Source organism: Caretta caretta, chromosome 13, assembly GCF_965140235.1.
Source record: "Caretta caretta isolate rCarCar2 chromosome 13, rCarCar1.hap1, whole genome shotgun sequence".
Classification (NCBI taxonomy): domain Eukaryota; kingdom Metazoa; phylum Chordata; order Testudines; family Cheloniidae; genus Caretta; species Caretta caretta.
In genome coordinates, this window is record NC_134218.1 from 2,607,755 (window position 1) to 2,633,607 (window position 25,853).

The 25,853-nt window shown below is 44.8% G+C and overlaps 1 protein-coding gene across 4 annotated transcripts; it reads right to left on the reverse strand.

Moving 5' to 3' along the window:
- On the reverse strand, positions 1–25,811 carry TTLL9 (tubulin tyrosine ligase like 9). Of its 4 annotated transcripts, XM_048819484.2 has the most exons (14): positions 24,411–24,511; positions 23,464–23,510; positions 21,286–21,378; positions 20,166–20,277; positions 19,083–19,268; positions 8,350–8,418; positions 7,474–7,564; positions 6,789–6,829; positions 6,609–6,696; positions 4,886–4,944; positions 3,344–3,540; positions 1,911–2,024; positions 1,169–1,293; positions 1–563 (listed from the first exon to the last, which is right to left on the reverse strand). In XM_048819484.2, the coding sequence occupies exons 1-14, from the start codon at positions 24,423–24,425 to the stop codon at positions 493–495; spliced, it is 1,308 nt and encodes a 435-aa protein (XP_048675441.2). In that variant the 5' UTR covers positions 24,426–24,511; the 3' UTR covers positions 1–492. The 4 variants fall into 4 exon arrangements, with proteins under 4 accessions (XP_048675441.2, XP_074974739.1, XP_048675440.2 ...); XM_075118638.1 differs by lacking the exon at positions 24,411–24,511 and adding an exon at positions 25,678–25,811 and having other exon boundaries at positions 1–1,293; XM_048819483.2 differs by having other exon boundaries at positions 1–1,293.
- Between the last annotated feature and the right edge of the window lie 42 nt (positions 25,812–25,853).

A 25,853-nucleotide genomic window follows, 5' to 3' on the forward strand; every position in this document is an offset into this window, starting at 1 on the left:
TTCTTGTGGATTTCTAACAGCACTGAGGCATTAAATATTTTATTCATACCCATTGCTACATAGACAGAGTCAAAGTGATGGATAGGAGTGCTTTTTGTCTGCAATGTGGAGTGTACCGCTGATCTATAGTCATATGTAGTAGCCAGTTGACAGCCTTGCTACAGCCTATGCTGTGGAACAAAACAGATTAATTCTTTACTGAAGAACTGGTCAATCACAACGGAACATAACCAAAATACCTGATTGCATCATGTCCAAGTTAAAAGCCAACCCACATCTATTGTTGCTCTGGCTTATGAACAGGATTCATTTGTTAACTAAGGTTCCCATGCAGGGAAAATCTTAAGGAACCAAGAAATAGCCAGCAGTCCTATGCTGAGGCAGCAAAACTGTCCAGAGACAAATGAGAACTGCAGCTCCACAATAGGAGGAAGAGGGAGTGAAAGAGCTCAGTCCTCAGTGACTTCTCTTTCCTGATGCTCTGGATCAGCATTAAACTTTCTGCTGGGTATGAAGAGGTTTGAAGAGCTGTTTCAGTTGTTTTTTCCTGTCATTATTGTAGCCTGAAATGAAAGCATTAACAAAGTGACATATGACTTACAAAGAGTGAAGAGTAGAGATAATCACCTGCTTTCAGACAAAGCTGTGCTCCAATCAGTTAGCATGAATCTACAACCAGAGAAAATACTGAAGGCATATTCAACTACTTAGTGCTATGTGAAAACCTGCAATAGGCACTTTCTGCCTGATTGAATTGGGCATTATTATGGGCTTCTAAAACAAGAATATGCAACCAACATTAGAAATGTGCACAATAAACAGCTGTCACAATTTTATTATGAACATTTGGGAATCAGTTTTTAAAAGGAACTGGCAGGTGAAGAATACCTGTGCTCGCTTATGCGGTAAGGAGTTCCGAAAATCTTACTACTGCCACCACATCAGCTTTTAACGCTCCTATAGTTTGATCATTTACACCCACAATTGGAAAACATTCACCCCCTCACACTTAGCCTCACAGGGGTACTACACTCTGCTAGCACGATGTGATAATTCACACCTGGTCCTTTTACTCTTGAGGGAAAAGCATGTTTTGCACTTTTGGTGATGTCTAAACAGTTAAGGACCATGAGTGGGATGCCCTGCCATCTGCGTATGAGTGAAGTACCTAAATGTGTGTTTGCCATGAAGCTTCCATTTACTGGTGTATCCACGTTCCCTTCTGCTCTACTGACTGGACCATCATTCCACATCAGGTCAAAGCCCCCAATACGCTTCTCCTTCCCCGTCAGCCTGCAATATCAAATACAAGGTGTTAAAGTACATGTGCAATGGCTGTGTAGCTATCTGATTCGCTGTCTGCACATTGGCTGGAAACCTGTGCAGATCAGGGAGAAAACCAAACAGCTGAGAGCTGCAATGGGCAGCTATTTACTATTAATATCTTGGGTTAGCACAATTGCACCGTCAATCATAAAATGATGCAAGGCAAGCTTCCTGGGACAGGAGGCTGGATACATGAGGCATGAAAGGAGAGACATGTGATCTGAGCATTAGACTGGAAGCCAGGAATTCCAGTTCAAGACCCAGTTCTCACACCACCTTCATCTGTGGCCCTGAGAAAAGGCCACTGGGACAGTGTTCTCAGTGTTCAAGTTGCCTGATGTGTAAAATAGAAATTTATATAACCTGTTTTCCAAACGGTGGATCCTGACCCACCAGTGGATCACTGGAGGGTTCTAGATATGTCACAGGGCAGTGGCACCAAGTGAGAGAAGCAAATGCCAGCATGACAAACCTGCAGCCTTGAGTCCGATCTTTTGTCTACAGAAGCTGGAGGACTAGCTCAGATACATTTCACACGCTTTGGTAAGACTCATGGAGAGCAGTAAACTCGTTTTTTCACCCACCTGCCCTCCATGTCCACAATATGCAATGTGTCCTTGAGAAGGCAACATTTGAGCTCATAGTCCTCCTGACTACTGGCAGTGAGTGAGGGAGAAGCATTAACCTCAAGAAGCCAGCTGTAGAGAGAACAGCAGTGAATTAGAGGGAAGCAGACAGCTAAGCAATCTGTCCACCTAACAGAAATGCCTGTCTATGGAACCCTCATTGCACTGCTGCAGAGCAGGTAGGAGGGAGTGAAGTGACAGGGAATCGAACCCCAGACATCATTCCTGTACACAAAGAATATTCTGAGCTCAACTGTAATAAAGAGAGAGCCCCTCCAGCACCCCAAAAAGTATACAAGTAGAACTAAAGGCTAGATGAAACACCCTCCCCCGCACCCCATTACATCACAGGGTAAGTTTTAACCCTTTCCTCAGTGTAGGGATGTGAATGTATCTTGGAAGTAGTTTCCTAACAAACTGCGCAATATGACTACGTGGATCCGGAAGTACCCAATACATTGCTCAGATGACAGCAGCAAACTATAGTATTATAGTTACATCACGGTGATTCAGTCCAGTTCACCTCAACTTGATTTGTTTCTTGATCAGAAGTTACACAAGCTCTTTCTGTGCAGATTGTCACTGCAGAAGCAGCAGTTTGGTTTGAAGCTATGACTACAGCAGACTAGCTTGTACAAATTTGGGTTGTTACCCAAGACCACAGTTGAGCAGCGTTTATTAGCTCACTTCAAATAAAGCTGTCCCCAGTGGCACTGCAGAGACATCAGACTGATGCTGACAAGCCATTGAGGGTTGTAACTGGAAAACCGGCTACCACACATTGTTAGAGGGAGGAAGAGGAAGAAATGAGAGGATGCTTAAAGTGGCACTGTCAACTTAAATCATATGTTATACAAATTTCCTTATCAATGTTACTAATAGCTCTTTATGTGATTAAAACTGAAAATCTTAAAAATCTAATGTTATTGCTTTTGCTGCTCTTTGTTTACTTTTGCAGTGAAAGTCTGTTCTATTTTCAGGTTTCCAATGTTGCAATATTTTGGTTGCAAACACTGCAGAAGAAGGTTTTTATGTTTAAAGGCACATTTTAATTGATGTGTATTTAAAAAACAATTGAATTGTTTCTAGTAGTCACATTGTGTGAAAGTTTGTTTTTATAAAAATCTATGGTGAACCAAATTTGAATGTATGATTTCTTGTTACAATCTCTTAGATTCCTGCGGAGTCTGTTTCCCATAGTCTTCAACAGGAGAAGTACCCCACCACAGTCTAAAACTCTGTAAAGAAGGCTGCCTCTTAGCCAACACTTCACATAAATTACTTTTGAGGTTATGGCAAGTGTACTTAATATCTAGCCTTTTCAGTCTAATAGCTGTTTAGACAGCCTTCCATTCACTGTATGCCACCTGTATGCTCACTAACATCCTTACGGCTTGAGATCCTGGTCTATCAGGATGTCGTATCCATACAGTTCAAAACAATGTTTGTCGCTGATGATCACTTTCTGAACACTCTGTAGGCTCTTGATGAAAATGTTGTCCATTTCTGCAAAGAGAGTCTCCACCACTTCTGCCCCATGCTTGGCAGTCATGTACTGTCGGAATCGCTGAATCATCCACTTGCAGCCCTAACACATACAAATACAACTATAACAAGCTGTTCCTACATATGTGACCATGCATTTCCTTGCCTACCTGAAATAATCACTGAATATTCTCTACAGTCAAAGGACAATTCTGAATAAGAAGCCAAACACCCAGAATCAGATGTTCCTCCCCTCAGTGCATCTCGGAAAGGAATAATTTAACCTTAGTCTAGAGAGAAACAGCAGTCTCTGCTTGGAAAGTGGAGTAAAACCAATACTTAATCTCAAAACTGGGAGTGGTATCCTAATAGTGATCCCACCTTCTCTTTCCATCAGAGTTTCACAAGACACACATCTAGTACTTCCCTTTCCAAAGGACCAAGAAATATTAGGCTAGAGATTTAGAGGAAAAGCAAATAAAATGGAAAGTTCAATGCAAACCTTTGTTTCTGTGAACTTTTAACTATCTCAGATTCACAAAGAATATTTAAAGCTGATCTCATTTGTTTAAGATTTTTTCTTTGTTCCAACTGCAGGTCCCTCAGAAAAGGGGGGTAGCAATTACAGATGACCTCTGAAGATACTAAGCTCATCTTATAGCTGTTGTAATAGCAATGAATGCTAAGCACTATGTTACGAATTACACCTGGTAGGACATGCACACAAATGCTATGAATTACACCTGGTAGGACACGCACACAAATGCTACGAATTACGCCTGGTAGGTCACGCACAGTTCAAATCTAGGCTGAGGCACATAAACAAAGTCCACAACTGCCGAGTTCCCAAAAAACACCAGATTATTATCAAGATGGGAGGCCTCACATCAAAGGCCAGGAGATAGGGAGTTTAGGGACTGATAAAGAACAGATACCGGGAGTCAAAGCAGGCTGGAGACAAGGAGGAGGATTTTCACAGGAATGCAGTATCTAAGGAACACTCCTCCTGGTGCATGATGTGCTTGCTTTTAGACAATGGTGGGCCCCAAACCAAAATGGAGTCACATGTGCTAACTTTTCCTTAACAACTACAAGTCTGGGTCTCTGACAAGCATTATCCAAAAATGAATTACTTGTGGAGTCAGAATGCTCAACACCACAAAGTAGTGCACAGTTGTAATGGAACAGTTAGAGCAGAGCACTCACTCCCTGGATCTCCTGAACCATCCATCAATGAACACATTCATGGGGTATCAGAGGACAGCCAAGGCAGAGCATCCATACAGCACTTCCTCAGGGACTACCAACCTGCCATATATACTGCACAGTAGCTGGAACAACGAAGTCAGAACAGCTACTTGCTTGCGTTCCCTGAACTACCCAGCATAGTGTGTGCGCGCTTGGACACAGGCTGGGTCAGCTGAAGTAGCCAGTAAGTTTTCACTTACCTTCTCTGGATCGTAGTCAGGTGCAGTCTTCTGCACTGCTACATTGGTGAGATGCACATCTGGCATGAGGAGGAGGTAAGGATCATGGAGACAGAAAATGACACTCTAAATAATTAGAAATTGAATTTGGGTCCTAAACCAGCCTCCTGTGCTCCTTATGCCAATGAATCTCTCCTCCCTTCCCTAATTGTGGAGCTTATACCCACCACTGCAGGGAGACATCTTAGTGAAAAATTAAGAGAAAATAAATACAGATAAAAATGGAAATCTGGAACAACTAGTAACAAAGCCCAGAGCAAGTTTTAGCCCTCATTGGCTCCTGTGATGGACTTACATGGAAGCTCTTCTCCTGGGAACAGAGGAACAGCCGTGTTAGTCTGTATTCGCAAAAAGAAAAGGAGTACTTGTGGCACCTTAGAGACTAACCAATTTATTTGAGCATGAGCTGAAGTGAGCTGTGGCTCACGAAAGCTCATGCTCAAATAAATTGGTTAGTCTCTAAGGTGCCACAAGTACTCCTTTTCTTTCTCCTGGGAACGCAACCTAACCGCCATGCAGAGCACCAGTGCCCAAGAACCTTGGATGTAGACCCACTCTGGATTGCCTCATTAAAGCAGCCTACCTTTTGATCACACTGAGCAAGAATGAGCAAGTTACTAAATATTTTACTAAGGAAAGTGGTGGATTCTCTCTCTTGATGTCTTCAAGTTAAGACTGGATGCCTTTCTGGAAGAATACGCTTAATTTTAGCCAAATACAAATTATGCTTAAACACAAGTTATTGGGCTTAGTACTGGGGTAACTGGACATTTAATGGGCTGTGATTAAGGCTACGATTTAGTCACGGGTATTTTTAATAAAAGTCATGGACAGGTCATGGGCAATAAATAAAAATTCACGGCCCATGACCTGTCCATGACTTTTATTAAAAATACCCCTGACTAAATCTTGGGGGTGGGGGTCACTACTGGGGGCAGGCGCCCCGGGGAGCTGCTACGGGGGGGGGAGGGCAGCAGCACCAGCTGCACCTGGGACTGCCAAGCAGCGGCTGCTCTGGCCGCCCCCAGGACTGCTGCTCAGGCAGTTCTCAGGGCCAGCTGCCTGGGGCTGCCCGAGCAGCAGCTGGTGCGGCTGGCCCCTGGGCCGAATAGCTGGCTTCAGAGCCGTTCCAGCAGCGGCCGGAGTGGCTTTCCACAGGGCCACCAGAGCAGCTAGCCCCGGAGCCAGCTGCTTGGTCGGCCCTGGAGTCAGCCACACTGGCTGCTGCAGAAGTCACAGAGGTTGCGGAAAGTCACAGAATCCATGACCTTTGTGACAGACATGGAGCCCTAGCTATGATTTACAGGAGGCCAGATTAGATGACCCTTCTGGCCTTAAACTCCATGAATCCTTGAAAAAAGCAGGCTGCAATAAGTGCACCTGTACTGCTAAAGTGGGACTGATCTCCCACGTTTGGTCCTAGCTGACTGACGTTTCTGGAGATCCACTGACACCAGTATTCCAATGACAGAGGGCGAGAGTGAAACAAGATGACAGTGGAACAGCCTGTGAGAAACAATCGCAAAGGATGAGTATTCTGTAAGTATCCAGAAGTCAGGAGACAAGATATAAGGGTACGTGTTCTTCTGGATCCCTTCTTCACTCCCCACCTCCCAAAATACTAAAATGGTAGATTCCATTCCTTAGCAACTGCCCTGTATCCCACAAGGACAGGTCAGGATACAATGATCATCTATGCTACTCAGAGTGAAGCGTGTGTTGGAGAAGCGAGCAAAGCCGTCCCGGTATAACCAGGCCTTCAGTGGAATGTACTGAGAGAAAGGGGAGCGAGAAACTGAGGGTGAATAGCAAGAAAATCCAACCCAGTCACTGCAATAAAAATAAAATGGACTTCTGCACTTACAGACATCACTAGAACATAAACTCTCAAGTCAAACTTTCGACCTGTGAATCAAAGAGAAATATATAGCAATATAACATAGTGAAGTTAGTGCTAGTCATACCTAATGTTACAAAAACCCAGATTAGAACTTATCTACACACAGCCATGCACCAAAATAACTAGATGGGTCTTAAATCACACCTTTTGTTATTTTGGTACAAATCTGTGTGTGGACATGAATTTCGGATTAAGACAATTTAAATCAGTAGGATGCTCTTAATCCAAATAAGTGGCCACATACAGACTTGTACCAAAACAACAAGATTTGCGCTAAAACCTTTTGGTCCTGGTTGTATGAAGAGAAGCTCTTAGAGAGGAACCTGCTACCATATGGGGCTTGGCTTATCTTTAATATGTGTGGCTTGTATTAGGTCTAATTTTTGTTCATCGGATCACCTCTGTATTCTCAAAATCTTTTGGGGCAGGACCACTAAATTACCACACCAGCAGCACTGACTGTGCAGCATTGTAAGATTCACATTTAAATCCATAAGTAGCTAATTTCAGGCAAGAACTGACCATATAAAGTCTTAACCTTCATCAGACAGGTGATCAGGGGATCTCCCTCCCTCTGTGACAGGAACATCATAGGGGGAGTGTCTCTCTCCACATGTCAGGCAGATACAGACTGAAACAAGCATCTTACCTCCTATTAAATATGGGTTTTCAATATAGCACTGAGCTACATAATTCTCTACTTGAGTTTCATCTTTCTGATCATCTGTACGGACCCCATCCTGCAAAATAAAACAAGTTATTTCTTCTCCATGGACAAGACTGAACGAGGAGAAAAATCAAATCACAAGCACTCACAGGATTCTCCAGTCAATCCGTCCCAGTTTTAGATTTCAGATCAACGACAAACATCCCACCTTTTGTTTTGTTGCACAGTGAGAAAATCTGTTGTAATCCTGGTGGATGGTGATAAGTGTTACATGTGAAAGCTGTAGATGGGGACAGTAAGTGACTAGAGTAAAGGTATTTAGATAAAATTACAGTTGGAAGACCAAAGCTCTAGGTCAGCGGTCCCCAAACTTTTGAGGGTCATGCCCCCCTTACCCCTGTCTGTGTCCCTCTGAGCTGGGGCTGGGAGTGGGACCATGGCTGGGGTATGCAGACAAGGGTAAGGGGGCTGAGGCTGGGGCCGCAGCTGTGGGTGGGTCTGGGGCAGGAGTGGAGCCACAGCCGGGCTGCGGTGGGGGCCAGCAGCCAGACCCACGACCAGGTGCTCTGCTCCCGGCCTTGGCCCTGGGCCAGGAACAGAGCCGTGGCCAAGGCTGGGGCCACACACACATGGGGCCAGGAGCCGGGGATGCGGCTGGGGGCTGGACTGTAGCACAGCTGGGGGTGGGGAGGGACTGGTTGCACTCCCTCCCTGCCCCCGTGGGGGCTGGCCCGGGCCCCACCACGCTCCTCTGGATGGTCCTCCAGGGGCACACCCCACACTTTGGTGGCCTCTGCTCTAGGTGGACCTTCCCAAAAAAAAATTTGGTGGTGTGAGAAGAGAAAGTACACGTTTCACCTTCCTCCAGTCAATGACATCCTTGAGTTTTCGGAACAGAAAAATGCCTCTCCCTTGTGACCTGGCAACCTGCAGCATAAAGGAGAAGGGAAGTGTTAGTCGCTTTATTCTTAAGTTTTCTCACTCGCCTCCAGCTAGGAACAAGTGGTTACTGAAAGAAATCTTATTTCTATAGCACCATGGCAGCTAACAGAAGATCCAGGTTGCTGCCCTTTTTATAGTTGTTGGCAACTCTCACACACAGCAGTTAGCATTCCCTTTCGGAACAGCTGCTATTCTCTAAAAGGTGATTATGGAAGCATCTGTTGCACACCCTGATTCATCATTTATTTATTAAGCACCCATTTGGCATGGTGGGTGCTGTACAAAAAGCTAAAAACAGGAGACTCAGCGGGAGGCATTGGTCAGTAACACCATACTGTGGCACTGGTACAGCATTTATTATTATTAATTTGTGTTACCTTAACACCTAAGAGCCCTAGTCATGGATCTATTTGAAGGGCTGTCTTTTGGGTAAAAGACAAAACCAGGGTTCTGGCCATTTAACATCTGTAAGAATAAGAGTGTCAACCCCAGTCTTGGCCAAATTCCTACTCAGGTAACTAAGTTCTTCCTGCAGTTTCACATAGGTAATTGTATCCTATTTTACTTCCTGACCTGAACTGTTGTGTTGTGCTGCTTGGACCTAATCCTGAGAGATCAAGGATCTTAGAATCATGACCTTAAATGCTGCTATTTGAGTGGTGGGGTGAACTGGTCCATATATTTATGCAGGCATATTGTGAGGCTTAAAGTTTTGTAAAGCACTTTGAGCTCCTTGGATGAAAGGAGCTATAATATTAATATTAATTATATAAAAAGTCAGCCAAAAACCCACACAATTTCAGTTCAGAAGAATAAGTCAGTGCTTTTCCATATTGAGTTTAAAAAGGCTGAAGATGCTATTTTATGTAAAGCTATAAAAAGCAAATATTTTATGGTGTGTGGTGATATAAGGGTTTTAATGGGATGGTGACAGTATTCATGAGTGGGAATGCCATGAGTTATACAAGCCATTCCAAAGGAGAGGCAATAAAACCTTTACATCACATGCCATCATGGGTTTTGGTTATCCCACATTTTAGACAACAGTTACCTTAGATTTTGTAAGTAGTTTAAAAAGTTTTTATTGGGACTATTTTTCACATCTGTCTGTGTGTAAAGCCAGATTGCCTTAGTTACTAGCTACAGGCCTTGGAGTGACAGTAAAGTTAAATTTTAAAAACCTCTAAAAATGAAGCTATTTTCTATAAATCCAGGGTGACATGATTTTAAGATCCAATCCTTCAAGACCTTAGGAAGATAGGCCAAGGATAGAAACAAGCTGCTTTACACCATTGGAAATCCTGGAATCTCAGTTCTCCAATGTGATAAAACCAGTGTTTCTAGCTTCAAACTGCCACTGAGCCAAGACAGTGTATCATCTCTCCACGTTTAAGTTCCCATTTTCCCTGCTGCACATTTGTGGGAAAAGAAGTAAAGTGGCCTGGGACCAGAATTGCACACACCCCCTCTAAACACAACTGCAACACACGCAGGGTCTGTCTGAGACTGCAAGGTCTAGGTCCTTTCAAGAGCACAGAGTGACATGAGGAGTATCACGAAGTGTATCTTTACTTGTGTGTTTTGAGGTCAGCCACAAACTACTTCATTCCAGTTGTTGGTATAATTTTTGTGACCACAATCTTTTAATATAGTCTCATTTATTGTATTCAGGTTATTTCCAATGATAATTGAGTTTGTGGGCACAAAATATAAGCTTAATATAAGGTTTCTTGTTGCTGATTAACCCAAATTAACATTTGTAGACTTGGATAATCACTAGCTGTTATCCTTATGGCTGTAATTAAACTGTTAGTTTGCATAATTGCCTCCCATTCACTAATTATAAGCCCTCTCTTATTGATAGGCCAGATCTGCAGAGTGAGACAAACTATCTTGTCCCCTCCTACCAGACCTGCTGTGCAGAGCAAAGTGACTCTCCTGTTAAGAACCTAAGAGTGGCCATACTGCATCAGACCTAGCCCAGTGTCCCGTCTTCCAACAGTGGCCAGTACCAGATGTTTCAGAGAATGATCAGAACAGGGCAATTTATCTAGTGACCCCATCCCTTGTCATCAAGTCCCAGCTTCCTTAACCTCCATGAACGTACTTAATTCTTTTTAGCCCAGTTATTCTTTTGGCCTTCACAACATCCCCTGGCAACAAGTTGCACAGGTTGACTGTATGTTATGTGAAGAAGTCCTACTTTATGTTTGTTTTAAACCTGCTGCCTATTAATTTCACTGGGTAGCCCCTGGTTCTTGTGTTACGTAAAGGGGTAACTAACACGTCCTTATTCACTCTCTCCACACCATTCATGATTTTATAGACCTCTCTCATATCCCCCCCTTAGCTGTCTCTTTTCTAAGATGACCAGTCCCAGTCTTTTTAATCTCTGTTCACATGGAAGCTGTTCCATACCCCTAATATTTTTTGTTGTCCCTCTCTGTATTTTTTCCAATTCTAATACACCTTTTTTGAGATGGGGTGACCAGATCTACACACAGTATTCAAGGTGTAGGTGTACCATAGATTTATATTGTGGCATTCTGACATTTTCTGTCTTCTTATCTATCCCTTTCCTAATGGTTCCTAACATTCTATTAGCTCTTTTGATGGCCACTGCACATTGAGCAGATGTTTCCAGAGACCTTTCCACAGTGACTCCAACATCTCTGTTGTGAGTGGTAACAGCTAATTTAGATGCCATCATTTTGTATGTATAGTTGGGATTATGTTTTCCAATGTGCAGTACTTTGCATTTATCAACATTGAATTTAATCTGCCAATTTGTTGCTCAATCATAGAATCATAGAAATGTAGGATTGGAAGGGACCTCGATAAGTCATCTACTTTAGTCCTCTGCACTGATGCAAGACTAAGTATTATCTAGACCATCCCTGACAGGTGTTTGTCTGACCTGCTCTTAAAAGCTCCAGTGATGGAGATTCCACAACCTCTCTAGGTCATTTGTTCCAGTGCTTAACTATCCTTACAGTTAGGAAGTTTTTCCTAACGTCTAATGCGAACCTAAATCTCTCTTGCTGTAATTCAAGCCCATTATTTCTTGTCCTGTCCTCAGTGGTTAAGGAGAACAGTTTATCACCCTCCTCCTTGTAACAACCTTTTATGTATTTGAAAGCTGTTCTCATGTGCTCCCTCAGTCTTCTCTCTCCAGACTAAACAAAGCCAATTTTTTCAACCTTTCCTCATCGGTCATGTTTTCTACCTTTAATCGTTTTTGTTGCTCTCCTCTGGACTTTCTCTAATTTGTCTACATCTTTCCCAAAGTGTGGTGCCCAGAACTGGACAAAATACTCTAGTTGAGGCCTTATCAGTGCTGAGTAGAGAGGAAGAATTACTACTTATGTCTTGCTTACAACACATCTGTTAATACATCCCAGAATGACATTCACGACTCATTTAGTTTGTGATCCACTATAACTAGTGCATTCTTTTCTGCAGTACTCCTTCCTAGGCAGTCATTTCCCAGAATTTGTGCAACTGATTATTCCTTCATAAACATAGTACTTTATTTGTCCTTATTGAATTTCATCCTATTTAATTCAGATTTCTCCAGTTTGTCAAAATCATTTTGAATTCTAATCCTATCCTCCAAAGCACTTGTAACCCCTCCCAGCTTGGTATCATATGCAAACTTCATAAATGATTTGGATAATGGCATAGAGAGTACACTTACGAAGACATTGAATAGAACCAGACTCAGGACAGATCCCTGCAGGACCCCACTCGATATGCCCTTCAAGCTTGACTGAGAACTATTGATAACTATTCTCTGAGAATAGCATCCCAATACCATCAAGGCAAACCTGGTGGCTGAACTTTGTGACTTTGTCCTCACTCACAACTATTTCACATTTGGGGACAATTTATATCTTCAAGTCAACGGGACTGCTATGGGTACCCGCATGGTCCCTCAGTATGCCAACATTTTTATGGCTGACTTAGAACAGTGCTTCCTCAGCTCTCGTCCCCTTACGCCCCTACTCTACTTGCGCTACATTGATGACATCTTCATCATCTGGACCCATGGGAAGGAGGCCCTTGAGGAATTCCACCAAAATGTCAACGATTTCCACCCTACCATCAACCTCAGCCTGGACCAGTCTACACAAGAGGTCCACTTCCTAGACACTACAGTGCTAGTAAGCGATGGTCACATAAACACCATCCTATACTGGAAAGCTACTGACCACTATACTTACCTACATGCCTCCAGCTTTCATCCAGACCACATCACACGATCCACTGACTACAGCCAAACTCTAAGATACAACAGCATTTGCTCCAAACCCTCAGACAGAGACAAACACCTACAAGATCTCTATCAAGCGTTCTTAAAACTGCAATACGCACCTGGTGAAGTGAAGAAACAGACTGACATAGCCAGAAGGGTACCAAGAAGTCACCTACTACAAAACAGGCCCAACAAAGAAAGTAACAGAACACCACTAGCTGTTACCTACAGCCCCCAACTAAAACCTCTCCAGCGCATCATCAAGGATCTACAACCTATCCTGAAGGACGATCCCTCACTCTCACAGACCTTGGGAGACAGGCCAGTCCTTGCTTACAGACAGCCCTCCAACCTGAAGCAAATACTCACCAGCAACTACACACCACACAACAATAACACCAACCCAGGAACCAAACCCTGCTACAAACCCTGGTGCCAACTCTGTCCACATATCTATTCAAGGGACACCATCATAGGACCTAACCACATCAGCCACACCATCAAGGGCTCGTTCACCTGCACATCTACCAATGTGATATGTGCCAGCAATGCCCCTCTGCCATGTACATTGGCCAAACCGGACAGTCTCTAAGCAAAAGAATAAATGGACACAAATCTGACATCAGGAATCATAACATTCAAAAACCAGTAGGAGAACACTTCAATCTCGCCGGTCACTCAATAACAGACCTAAAAGTGGCAATTCTTCCAACAAAAAAACTTCAAAAACAGACTCCAATGTGAAGCTGCAGAACTGAAATTAATTTGCAAACTGGATACCATCAGATTAGGCCTGAATAGAGACTGGGAGCGGTTGGGTCATTACAAAACCTAAACTTAATTTCCCCCATACTAATTTCTCCCTACTGTTACTCATACCTTCTTGTCAACTGTGTGTAATGGGCTACTCTCTTACCACTTCAAAAGTTATTTTTCCTCCCTTGGTATCCTGTTGTTAATTGATTTATCTCATTAGACTGACCTCACACTTGGTAAAGCAACCCCCATCCTTTCATGTATTTATACCTGCTCCTGTATTTTCACTCCATGCATTTGATGAAGTGGGTTCTAACCCACGAAAGCTTGTGCCCAAATAAATTTGTTAGTCTCTCAGGTGCCACAAGGACTCCTCATTATTTTTGCTGATACAGACTAACATGGCTACCACTCTGAAACCTATTCTCTGAGTATGGTTTTCCAACCAGTTGTGCACCCACCTTTAGGTTCATCTAGGCTATATTTCTCTAGTTTGTTTATGAGACAGTCATGTGAGACAGTATCAAAAGCCTTATTAAAGTCAAAATATATCACATCTACTTCTTTCCTCCTATTCATAAGCTTGTTACCCTGTCAAAGAAGCATATTAAGTTAGTTTGACACAATTTGTTCTTGACAAATCCATGTTGAATTTTACTTATCACCTTATTTTCTTCTAGATGCTTACAAATTGTTTGACTGTTTGCTCCATTATCTTTCCAGTTGCTGAAGTTAAGATGATTCGTCTATAATTCCCTTGGTTGTCCTTATTCCCTGTTTTAAAGCTATGTACTATATTTGCCCTTTTCCAGTCCTCAGGTACCTCGTCCGTCCTCCTCAGTTCTCGTCGTCCAGTTTAGTGAGATCCCTTTGTAACTCTTCGCAGTCAGCTTTGGAATTAACGATCTTGAGTAATTTTGTATTGTCTGCAAAATTTGCTACCTCAATGTTTACTCCTTTTTCCAGATCATTTATGAATACATTGAACAGCACTGGTCCCAGTACAGAACCTTGGGGGATCCTTCCATTTACCTCTCTCCACTGTGAAAACTGACCATTTATTCCTACCCCTTTTTCCCTATCTTTTAACCAGTTTCTAAGCCGTGAGAGGACCTTCCCTCTGATCCCATGACTACCTACTTTCCTTAAGAGCCTTTGGTGAGGGACCTTGCCAAAGGCTTTCTGAAAGTCCAAGTATACTCTGTCTACGGGATTACTCATCCATGTTTATTGACATCCTCAAAAAATTTTAATAGACTCATGAAGCAAGATTTCCCTTAACAAAAGCCATATTGACTCTTCCCCAATATATTGTGCTCATCTATGTGTCTGATAATTCTGTTCTTTACTACAGTTTTAACCAGGTTGCCTGGTACTTAAGGCTTACTGGCCTGTAACTGCCAGGATTGCTTCTGGAGCCTATTTTAAAAATTGGCATTACGTTACCTATCCACCAGTCATCTGGTATAGAGGATGATTTAAGCAATAGGTTAAGTAACACAATTAGTAGTTCCCTCAGAACTCTTAGGTGAATACCATCTGGGCCTGGTGACTTATTACTGTTTAATTTATCAGTTTGTTCCAAAACCTCCTCTATTGACACATCCACCTAGGACAGTTCCTCAGATCTGTCACCTAAAAAGAATGACTCGAGTGTGGGAATCTCCCTCACATCTGCTGCAGTGAAGACTGATGTAAAGGATTCATTTAGCTTCTCTGCAAAGGCCTTGGCTTCCTTGAGTGCTCCTTTAGCACCTCGATTGTCTGGTGGCTCCACTGATATTTTGGCAGGCTTCCTGCTTCTGAGGTACTTAAAAAAAATTTTGCTGTTAGTTTGTACATGTACATTGGCCAAACTGGACAGTCTCTATGTAAAAGAATAAATGGACACAAATCAGACGTCAAGAATTATAACATTCAAAAACCAGTCGGAGAACACTTCAATCTCTCTGGTCACTCGATTACAGACCGAAAAGTGGCAATTCTTCAACAATAAAACTTCAAAAACAGACTCCAATGAGAGACTGCTGAATTGGAATTAATTTGCAAACTGGATACAATTAACTTAGGCTTGAATAAAGACTGCGAGTGGATGGGTCATTACACAAAGTATAACTATTTCCCCATGTTTATTCCCTCCCTCCAACTGCTGGAAATGGCCCACCTTGATTCTCACTACAAATGGTCCGTCCCCCCCATTCCCGCCCCCCCGCTGGTAATAGCTCACCTTACCTGATCACTCTTGTTACAGTGTGTATGGCAATACCCATTGTTTCATGTTCTTTGTGTATTTTTCACTACATGCATCCGATGAAGTGAGCTGTAGCTCACAAAAGCTTATGCTCAAATAAATTTGTTAGTCTCTAAGGTGCCATAAGTCCTCCTTTTCTTTTTGCGGATACAGACTAACACGGCTGCTACTCTGAAACCTGTTAGTTTGTGTCTTTTCTAGTTGCTCTTCAAATTCTTTTTTGGACTGCCTAATTATACTTTTATACTTGACTGCCCAAGTTTATGTTCCTTTGTTTTCCGCAGAAGGATTTGACTTCCAGTTTTTAAAAGATGTCTTTTTGTCTCTAACCACCTCTTTTACTATTGTTTAGCCCCAGTGGCATTTTTGGTCCTCTTACTGTTTCTTTTTTATTTGGAGGTATACATGTACTTTGAGCCTCTATTATGGTGTCATTAAAAAGTTTTCATGCAGCACACAGGCATTTCACTCTTGTGACAGTTCCTTTTAACTTCCGTTTAACTAGCCTCCTCGTTTTTGTGTCGTTCCTCTTTTTGAAGTTAAATGCTACTGTGGTGGGTTTCTTTGGTATTTTCCTCCCTAAAAGGATGTTATATTTAATTACATTATGGTTGCTATTACCAAGCGATTCAGCTATATGCACCTCTTAGACTAGATTCTGTGCACCAATTAGGACTAAATCAAGAATTGTCTCCCCCCTTGTGGGTTCCAAGACTAGAGGCTCCAAGAAGCAGCCATGAATGGTGTCGAGCAGTTTTATTTTTGCATCCCATCCTGAGTGATATGTTCCCAGTCAACATGGGGATACTTGAAATCTCCCATTATTATTGGTTTTTCTATTTTTGTAGCCTCTCTATTCTCCCTGAGCATGTTACAGTCACCGTCGTCATCGAGTTAGGAGGTCAGTAGTATATTCTTCTCCTGTACTCCTACTAGTCAAGCATGGAATCTCTACTGTAGAGTTTCTATTATACTGTTTGATTCATTTAAATTTTTTACTATATTTGCCTTTATGCTTTCTTTTGCATATAATGCCACTCCCCCACCAGCATGACCTACCGTGTCATTCTTATATATTTTTGCACCCTGGTATTACCATGTCCCATTGATTATCATCGTTCCACCAAGTTTCTGTGATGCCTATTTTATCAATACCCATGTTGTAAGACTCACAGATGGGTGTACATTTAATTATGCACTATGGTACAATGTTCATGATGTTAAATGGTTTGAGTCATCTGGCAGCAGGATGGCATTTCTAGGCTCCATTCACTACACTGGCAATCTCTAAAGGAAGCACGTTTTCTTGGTCCCAAGGATACGCATCCAAGTGGAAGTTACTGCAGACAGCACAACTCCGTTTGGGTCTCAGGGGAGAAATGGGGTTTCAGAAGGCAGGAGGAGCCAGCCACTGGATTCAGAAAAGGTTCTTGTTCCTCAACCCTAAAGCACAATGAGGAAGAAATGCCAGCCAGATGCAGACTAGCTGGCTTTGCTGAGGTTACACGCAAGGGGTCCCTCATCCCAGAATGCAGTGAACAGAATGCAAATCAGCTTTTTAAACTGGCTGGATGTAACAGGGTTATGTTAGGTGCAGTGTGTCTCTTTTAAAGCGACTGGCTTTCTTCTCCAGTGTTACTTCAGGGGTCACAATAGACTTGGTTAACACAAAGGTCCAGTTAAGCAGAGTTATACTTTGTGCACACTCACATCTGTGCACACACGGGGTTTAACTGACTGACTTCAGAAGAGTTCTGCTAGGGATGAATTTGGCAGTGAGAGCCCCTGGGGACTTCCCTGTTGCTTCAGCAAATCAGCACAATCTGTATCTTAATGTAGCAACTTCTTACATTCACAGGCTCTCCCCACCAATATTCACACATTGTTTTCACAGTTAGGTTACTTTGGCTCTGCAAATAAATGGGGTTATTTTTCAATTTTTGAAATAAGTTATTACAAAAGAAGGAACATCAACCAGAAGATAGGAGAAACAGCACTTCTGACCAATGACCATAGACGTGGACTCCGTGGGTGCTCCAATGGTATTAACACCATTAATTTGGACTTGAATAGGGACTGGGAGTAGCTGGCTCACTACAAAAGCAACTTTCCCTCTCTTGGTCTTGACACCTCCTCATCAATTATTGGGAGTGGACCACATTCAACCTGATTGAATTGGCCCTGTCAACACTGGTTCTCCACTTGTCAGGTAACTCCCTTCTCTTCAATAACGCCTGCATCTGGAATTTTCACTCCATGCATCTGAAGAAGTGGGTTTTGTACCACGAAAGCTTATGCCCAGATAAATTTGTTAGTCTTTAAGGTGCCACCAGACTCCTTGTTGTTATTGTGTCAGATTATTCATCTCTTTGGAGCATCCTAATTCATCTGAGCACACCCTACTGAGGTGAATGGGCCATTCCACACATCAACAGTACTCCTGTACTGCAGAGCCTGTTCTGTTGCACTAGCTCCCTGAAGTAGATACAAAGTTTGGGGCTCCCTGCTATTCCTCTTGCTGCCTCCAGCTGGTGGATGTGCTTCTCAGCCCATCAGTTACCATCCCCCTTTCTTCCCATGGCCCTTTCAGCCCTACCGGGGGCATGGTGGGGCCAGGAGGAGGGCAGAGCTGGTAGCTAAACTGGTAGATCATTCCCCTCCCACAGGTGCCCTCCAATCATGCCCCCTCACTAACTCCTCTTCCTCAAGAAACAAGGGAAATTAACTGCCCCAGAACATGGTTAATGCAGGTCTTTGCCAGTACAGCTATGCCAGCTAGACTTACCCCTTCATAGTACCCTCTTCAATTCAAGGAGTGCATTTCAGATTCCTGCTGGCACTGCCAGTCTGACGTGCCTTCTCTGGCTTGTCAGATTGGGTTTATATCTGCTGCTGAATCACAGCGCCACTCAGACTACTTCCTGGGCTGGTGAACCACCTGTGGCTCATTAATTTTATACCAGTGTAAGTCCATGGATTTCACTGGGGTTGCTCCTGATTTACACTGTTGCAAGTGAGGAGAGAATCAGGCACAGACTCCAGGGTGCTCTGGGGCTCAAGCACCCCTGGAAAAAAATAGTTGGGGTGGTCAACACCCACCAGCCACAGCTGTTCAGCTGTTCTACAGGTGGCATGGAGCCTCGGGGGAGAGGGGACAGGAAGAGGCGGAGTGAGGGTGGGGCCTCGAGGGATGGGGTGGAGTGGGGCGGGGCCTTGGGGGCAGAGTTGGGGTGGAACACCCACCAGGAAAAATAAAAGTCGGCGCCTATGACCACCTGGCTAAGCAATGCCTGCTATGGATTTGTGTGCATACTCTTCTCTCCCCACAGAACACCCAAGTGAGCAATGTATCCTCTGAATTGTCCCCTGGGACAGGACCATACTTACTGGTTTCATAATCCAGGTGATGCCAGGATTCTTGCGAAATTCTTCCACAAACAAGTGGTACTCTGATGGCATCTCAAAGGTCTTGGGGAAAAAGTCACATTTTCTTGCCTCCAGCTTTCCTGCCTCTCTTTCTATCTGCTTCCGAAACCTCTTCAGGTTCTTCACTATGTAATTCTTACGAGTCAGCTGAGTGGAAAGAGAAATACAAGAGCAGACTCTGCAAATGTTAACACAAATTAATCATCACTCTTCTTTCACTTGAATTGCCCAGGAGATGAGATGTTTCTGGTGATATCTGGTAATAGATCTCAGCAGTGATGCCACAGGAGGTTAACTAACTGAGAAAACCAATGAGTAAAGTTAGGGATTCTTTCCTTCTTTGTGGAGGAGCCTGCATGGTTGGTGTGTGCATGGGCTTTGGTTTGGGTTTTTTGTTGTTGTTCTTTAGTTCTCAGGAGGAGCAAGGGGAAGCTGTAGCAATCCCCAGTGCATTATTTCTGGTCTAAAGCCTTTAGGTGTAGCTGCTATGCTGATTTCCAAGGTAAACACCAAGTTTTAGGGCCTGTCTATACTGAAAATACAACCATCTCAGATGACCTGGTTGCAATACAATTGTTCTCAGATATATTTAAAACACAGTTCCATTTTGTAGTGCACATTGGACTTTACGTGCGTTTCTGCTTCTGCTAAAGCCCTGAACATGCTACATTCTGGAACTATGCTAGAACTGTCCCAAGGAAGAACTGTGCTACAACACAGTTGTCCTTGTAGTGTAGAGTTGGTCCTGGATTCCTGAGATGGTCCAGCGCAGCCTTCATGAGATTTATCAGATGTGGAATACAATAAATCTAGTGTAATGTTCCTGGGCAGAGCCACTCTTCTGTTTCCTGGAGTGACAGAGGTTGATAAATTCTGAGGAGGAGTTAGCACAGCAGTCAGGAGGGTATTAGGTTTCATGGCAGGGAATATTCCAAGGTATTTTCCATCAACAAGCTTTTCCCATGGAAGTTTACGACTATTTCTCCAAAACTATTTCCCCAAAACCATCCTGACCCATATATTTCACTCATAGTGGTTTCTTACCTCGTAGTGGTTCCGAAAGTGGCAGATACGAACATGTTCATCCATGTAGGTATGGTCAAAATTCTCCCGAAGCCAGCTGACATCACACCAGTAAAAATCCCACTTACCCTCCCTATAGAAAGAGGCAGAGACACAGCCGGTAAGGCAAGCACTAAGTTCTAGGTCATCACCACACCCACCCTTCTTGACAGCCACCACCTGTCATCACCACCACAGCTTCCTTCTCTCCTTGCAGTTTTTCAGGCTAATAAAAAGCCTTGGTACACAGGATTAATCAATTTTTTTGTTTATTTTGTTCTTTAAAAGTTTAGGCTCTGAATTTTAATAGTTCCCATTATAACCAAGCCTGGTTTGGTCTGAACATACCAATGTATTAGGTATAAAAAAAACAGTTATCATATTGATTCTTGACTACCAGGAGTTCAACTGAAATCATCCAATTAGTTAGAAAAGCAGAAGCAGGACTTAGAATAGAGTCATCTACAACCAGGCAACTCCACTGAAGTCAGTTCCCACAAATTCAATGTGCGGCAGTCTTCCCCCTGAGTCAGTACTACATTATTTAATTGTATTTATAAGATCCTATTTAAGGGATGACAGATCAATAGCAACAGAACTAAAACTGAAAAACTATAGTCAGCAGTTCCTAGTCTTCAAACACAACAAATCAGTGAAAGAAAGAAAAAGCTAGAGACAGGATAAATGATCGCAATACTAAATTAAGCAGGAATGAGAGAGACTGGCAGAGAAAAGAGACTCTATTGCACTGTAATTTTCAGCCACATTTAACAATAGTGGTCAAACACAGCTTCGTCTTCCCTCATTGAAGCAGCATTGAGATCAAATGTTCTGCTGATGTGCACAGTGTCACTCAGCTTCAACAAACCAGTCAACCAGCCATCATTCTAAAAAGGGTTGACCACACTTTGTTGAAAGGATGCTGAACTCATATGACCTGGTCCACAGCAGCAATACAACAAAGTTCAGCATGAACTGACAAGGAGTTATGTTAGACACACATTTGCGAACTTGGTTGAAAATTCTAGTGGAGCCAGAGTTGAATATGACAAAAGAATAGGGAAGGCTAACCAGTTGCAAAGGGAAAGAATCTGGAGCTTACTCTTTTACTTCAACCCATCCTGGTCTCTGGCGCAGGATATCTAAGATGGTGTTTGTGAGCGCACATTTGAATCGGATGCAAGCTCTTGGTTCTCTGTGGGGAGGGAAAAAAAGACACCATACACTCTATGAAGTCCAAGAGCAAGCCTGCCACAAATGGAGATCTGGATTCTGTGCCTTGTTCTGCCACAGGCTCCTTGTAGGACTTTAGGAAACTCACTTAATCTCTTGTGCCTCAGGCTCTCCATCTGTACAATAATGATAATAATACTTTCCTATCTCACAGAAGTGTTGTGAAGATAAATTCATTAATATAGGCAAGGCGTTTATATACTATAGTGTCGAGCATCATCAGGAAGCCTATAAAGAAAATTAATTTTAAAATGAACTATGTTGAGACAACCAAAATCATTTTCATGTATGCCTTAACCAGTATATGTAAATATAATGTAATCTCCTGAAGTGCAAAGCATCTCACTCCCCTTTTTACTTTGATAGTTCAGACCTTCTAGTTATCCTCTAATCCAGGGGTTCTCAACCTTCTTCTTTCTGAGGCTCCCCCCAACATGCTCTAAAATTTCCAGGGCCCAGCAGACTCCAGAAAGGGCGTGGGGCTCCAGGCTTCAGCTGCAGGGGTACGGGGGGGGGGAGAAGATGGGGGGCTCAGGGCTTCTGCCCCATAGGATGCTGGACTTTAGCCCTGTGGGGCTGGGGGCTCAGGGCTTCTGCCCACCGGGGCACCCAGCTTTAGCCCTGCGGACTGGAAAGGGGGGATTGGGGCTTTATCCCCACAGGACTCCAGGGTTCGGGGCTCCTGGCTTTATCCCCACAGGGCGCTGGGGCTGGGATCTTCTGCCCGCCGTGCATTAGGGACCCCCTGAAATGACTCATGGACCCCCCAGAAGGCCTCAGACCCCTGGTTGAGAACTGCTTCTCTAATCAATAAGATAGCCTACATATTAGATAAAATTACATTTCAGCCATACCACCTTGTATTATGATCCCATCCAACCCTGCAGATTAAGTAAAAGGTTGGTCAGTGATGCACTACTGGATGTAGGCTACCAAGGAACACCTGTGTGCTGCAAGAAATGGTCCTACTGATTCTTTCCTCTAAGTCTGTAAATAATCAATGCCCCTAATTGTGTTACGAAGTGCTATGGTGCTGGAGGTACTATTTTTCAAATATGATACAAAAACAAGGTACTGACCACCTGTAGTCATTAAAAACACCAAGAAACTTTGGGTTAATTTCAGTGTCCTGGTCAAGTTCCATCTCAAGTAATTATTTTGCCTACCTAGAATTCCCCCTGCTGATTCAACTGATACTGTCTATTTCTTGTGCTAAATTGTTATGCACTGTTACCAAGCACTGTTAACTATTTGCCGTACTTCACCCCAGATGTAGCTGCATTTTAGTTGTGCATGAAATGATTCCCTACACAGTCTGAACATCAGTTTATTACATTTGGGATTCTTTGGGATGATGCAAGATCATGATTAGTTCTGGGCAGAGAAATAGATCTCATTTCAGGGGGATTCTGAAATTTTAGTTTTGTTCCCATTTGGAACAAAACCCCAACATTTTGAAATTCTGGAGCCCTGGCTCTGGGGTAGTCTGCTTGGAACTGTAGACCCTGGAGCCCTGAAGTCCTAGACTCTGAGATAATCCCCCTAGAGGGCTACCCCAGAGCCATGGACGCTGGAAACCCATCCTTCCCAGCAGCCTGCCAAGGAGCTGGGCAGGCAAGCTGGCAAAAAAACAGGCAAGTTTCTGATGGAAATATTTTGAGACATGTCTAGTTGCTGGAGGAACTTTGCCAAAATTGCACTGACTCCACAAAATATTTAAGTTATGACAAAAAATGTTTTGTCAGAATTTTTCCAACCAATTCAAATCATTATCACAAAGATATATTAGTAAGGAATATACAAGCCCAAGGATCTATGACTGAAGTGACAATACCAATTCCTATTTGAAAAGAAGCATGACCATCAAAGGCAGGCAAAACCCTGTTTATCAGAATAGTTGTGGAGGGAACAGTGATTGCACAAAGGCCACTGACCAGTTCTCGCAATGAGAAACAAATGTGAAGTAATACATAGCATATACCCACCCTCTTCATGTCCACATGCAAACATGTCATTCAATCTACGCTTCAGAAAAAGAATCACTCACCGTTCTTTCAGCTTCTGGTAGCCATAAGACCCTTTGTGGCCTGCATTCTGCAACAAGACAAGTAGAAAATAACTTATAACAATTAAATGGGGAGAATAAGGCTGGTGCAGAATAAGTTGTGGACAGCCCCTTGGAGGGCACTTTGTCCTGTGCAATTTCACCAGTATCTTTACAGTTTTCACAAGGATGCTGGCATATACAGCACTTGCCAATCAGGGCTGAACCTGACCCAAACTTTTTAGAGCAGGGACTGTTTTCAAGCACACTGTTGGCATTTAAATAACAACCATGCCAACACTTCATGAGATTTTTTAAAAATGCATTTGGTGTTCTTTTGATTTGCCCTCTGGATGTCAGCCTATTAGGGTTCCCATTCTCAGGCTTTCCCTGCAACCACAAGGGCTAGAGACTTACCTTAAAATAAAAAGGAAAGCTGTGATTTTCCTGTAATCACTTGCCTCCAGGAGATGGGGCTTTAAGGCACACACCAACTATTACAAGCAGAGCCCTGCAAATCGGTGGAGATCTGCTTTATACCCGCGGACCATGTTTGAGGATGGCGGGTTGGATGCGGACACACATTCTGTATCCGCGCAGGGCCCCAGTGACAAGCGCCAGTAACACTGTCACAAGGGGGGGGCGGGGGGGACCCTAGATTTGTACAGGCCTGGCTGCTATTAGGGTGTCCGGGGGCCGCTTCCGGGGGGGGCACAGTGCGTGTACCCAGCCCGTGGGGCGGCCTGCCCAGCTGCAGGGGGGCCGGGCCCCCCCGGGCCGCGTGACCCGAGGGGAGGGGGGCCGGGCCCCCCAGGCCGCGTGACCCCGAGGGGAAGGGGGGGCCGGGCCCCCCCGGTCTCCCCGGGCCGCGTGACCCCGAGGGGAGGGGGGGGCCGGGCCCCCCCGGGCCGCGTGACCCCGAGGGGAAGGGGGGGCCGCGCGGCCCTCACCTTATTCTTCGCCATGGCGCCGCCTCCCCGCGGTTGGGGTCACCCCCGAGCCGCCGCCATCTTGCGCGTCTCGTCCCCATAGCAACCAACCTCTTCCCCCGCCCACCGCGCTGGGGGCGGGGCCAGGTGCCGCGGCTCGTGCCCGGGCGGCCGGGGGCTGCGGGGGGGCCGGGGGCGCCACAACCTCTGTCTGCCCTTGAGTCCGGACAAATCCCCATTGACTCCACTGGGCGCCTTGCCTGAGGAAGAACTGCAGGGTCACGGGTTCTGTTCCTGCCTCTGCCGTGGAGGGTCAGACCTTTGTCCAGTCAAGGGCTCTTTCGGCCTCAGTTTCCCCACCTCACAAAGGCAGATCACGTGTGTGTCCCGTCCCCCCCCCCTCCCGGCACAGTGGTGTCAGGACGTGGCTTTGAAAGCCTCAGCTGCTGGGTGCGAGAGAGACCCAACGTTATTTCAACCTGCCTGCAGCCTGTTTTCAAACGCAGGCTCACCCCCGTCCACGCCCTTCCACCCTGGCCTGGGGCCGGGTGCTCGAAGCTGTACAGCAGGCAGCGTGCGAACGGGATCCCTGCCCCAAAGAGCTGAACGCCCGAAAGGCACAGTGGGTACAGCAGGGTATAAAGTCACAGTCACAAGGACCGAAGCCTGCCCCCCCCTTACCCTCCTACCAAGCACCTCACAATATGTGACGGATTCAGCTTCACAGCGTGACTTACGGCCATTATCTCTGTTGCCCAGATGGGGAACGGAGGCAGAGGGAGACTAAGGGATTTGCCCCCCCTGATGGGGAACGGAGGCACAGGGAGACTAAGGGATTTGCCCCCCCCAGATGGGGAACGGAGGCACAGGGAGACTAGGGGATTCCCCCCCCCCCAGATGGGGAACGGAGGCACAGGGAGACTAGGGGATTCCCCCCCCCCCCAGATGGGGAACGGAGGCACAGGGAGACTAGGGGATTTCCCCCCCCCCAGATGGGGAACGGAGGCACAGGGAGACTAGGGGATTCCCCCCCCCAGATGGGGAACGGAGGCACAGGGAGACTAGGGGATTCCCCCCCCCCCCCCAGATGGGGAACGGAGGCACAGGGAGACTAGGGGATTCCCCCCCCCAGATGGGGAACGGAGGCACAGGGAGACTAGGGGATTCCCCCCCCCCAGATGGGGACCAGAGGCACAGGGAGACTAGGGGATTTGCCCCCCCCCGCCCCAGATGGGGAACGGAGGCACAGGGAGACTAAGGGTTTTGCCCAAGGTCACACAGGGAGTACCTGTGGCGAAAATCAAACCGCAATTGTCTCAGTCCCAGGCTAGCACCCAACCAGATCCAAAGTCCTCCAAAGTTCAGAAATGTTTGGATCAGGAGTTTTGCCTGAATGCCTCTCGCTGCTGGGCATGAGCATGTAGCAAACAGGGCAGGTGGTTACTGCTGTCAGCTGGCATGCCT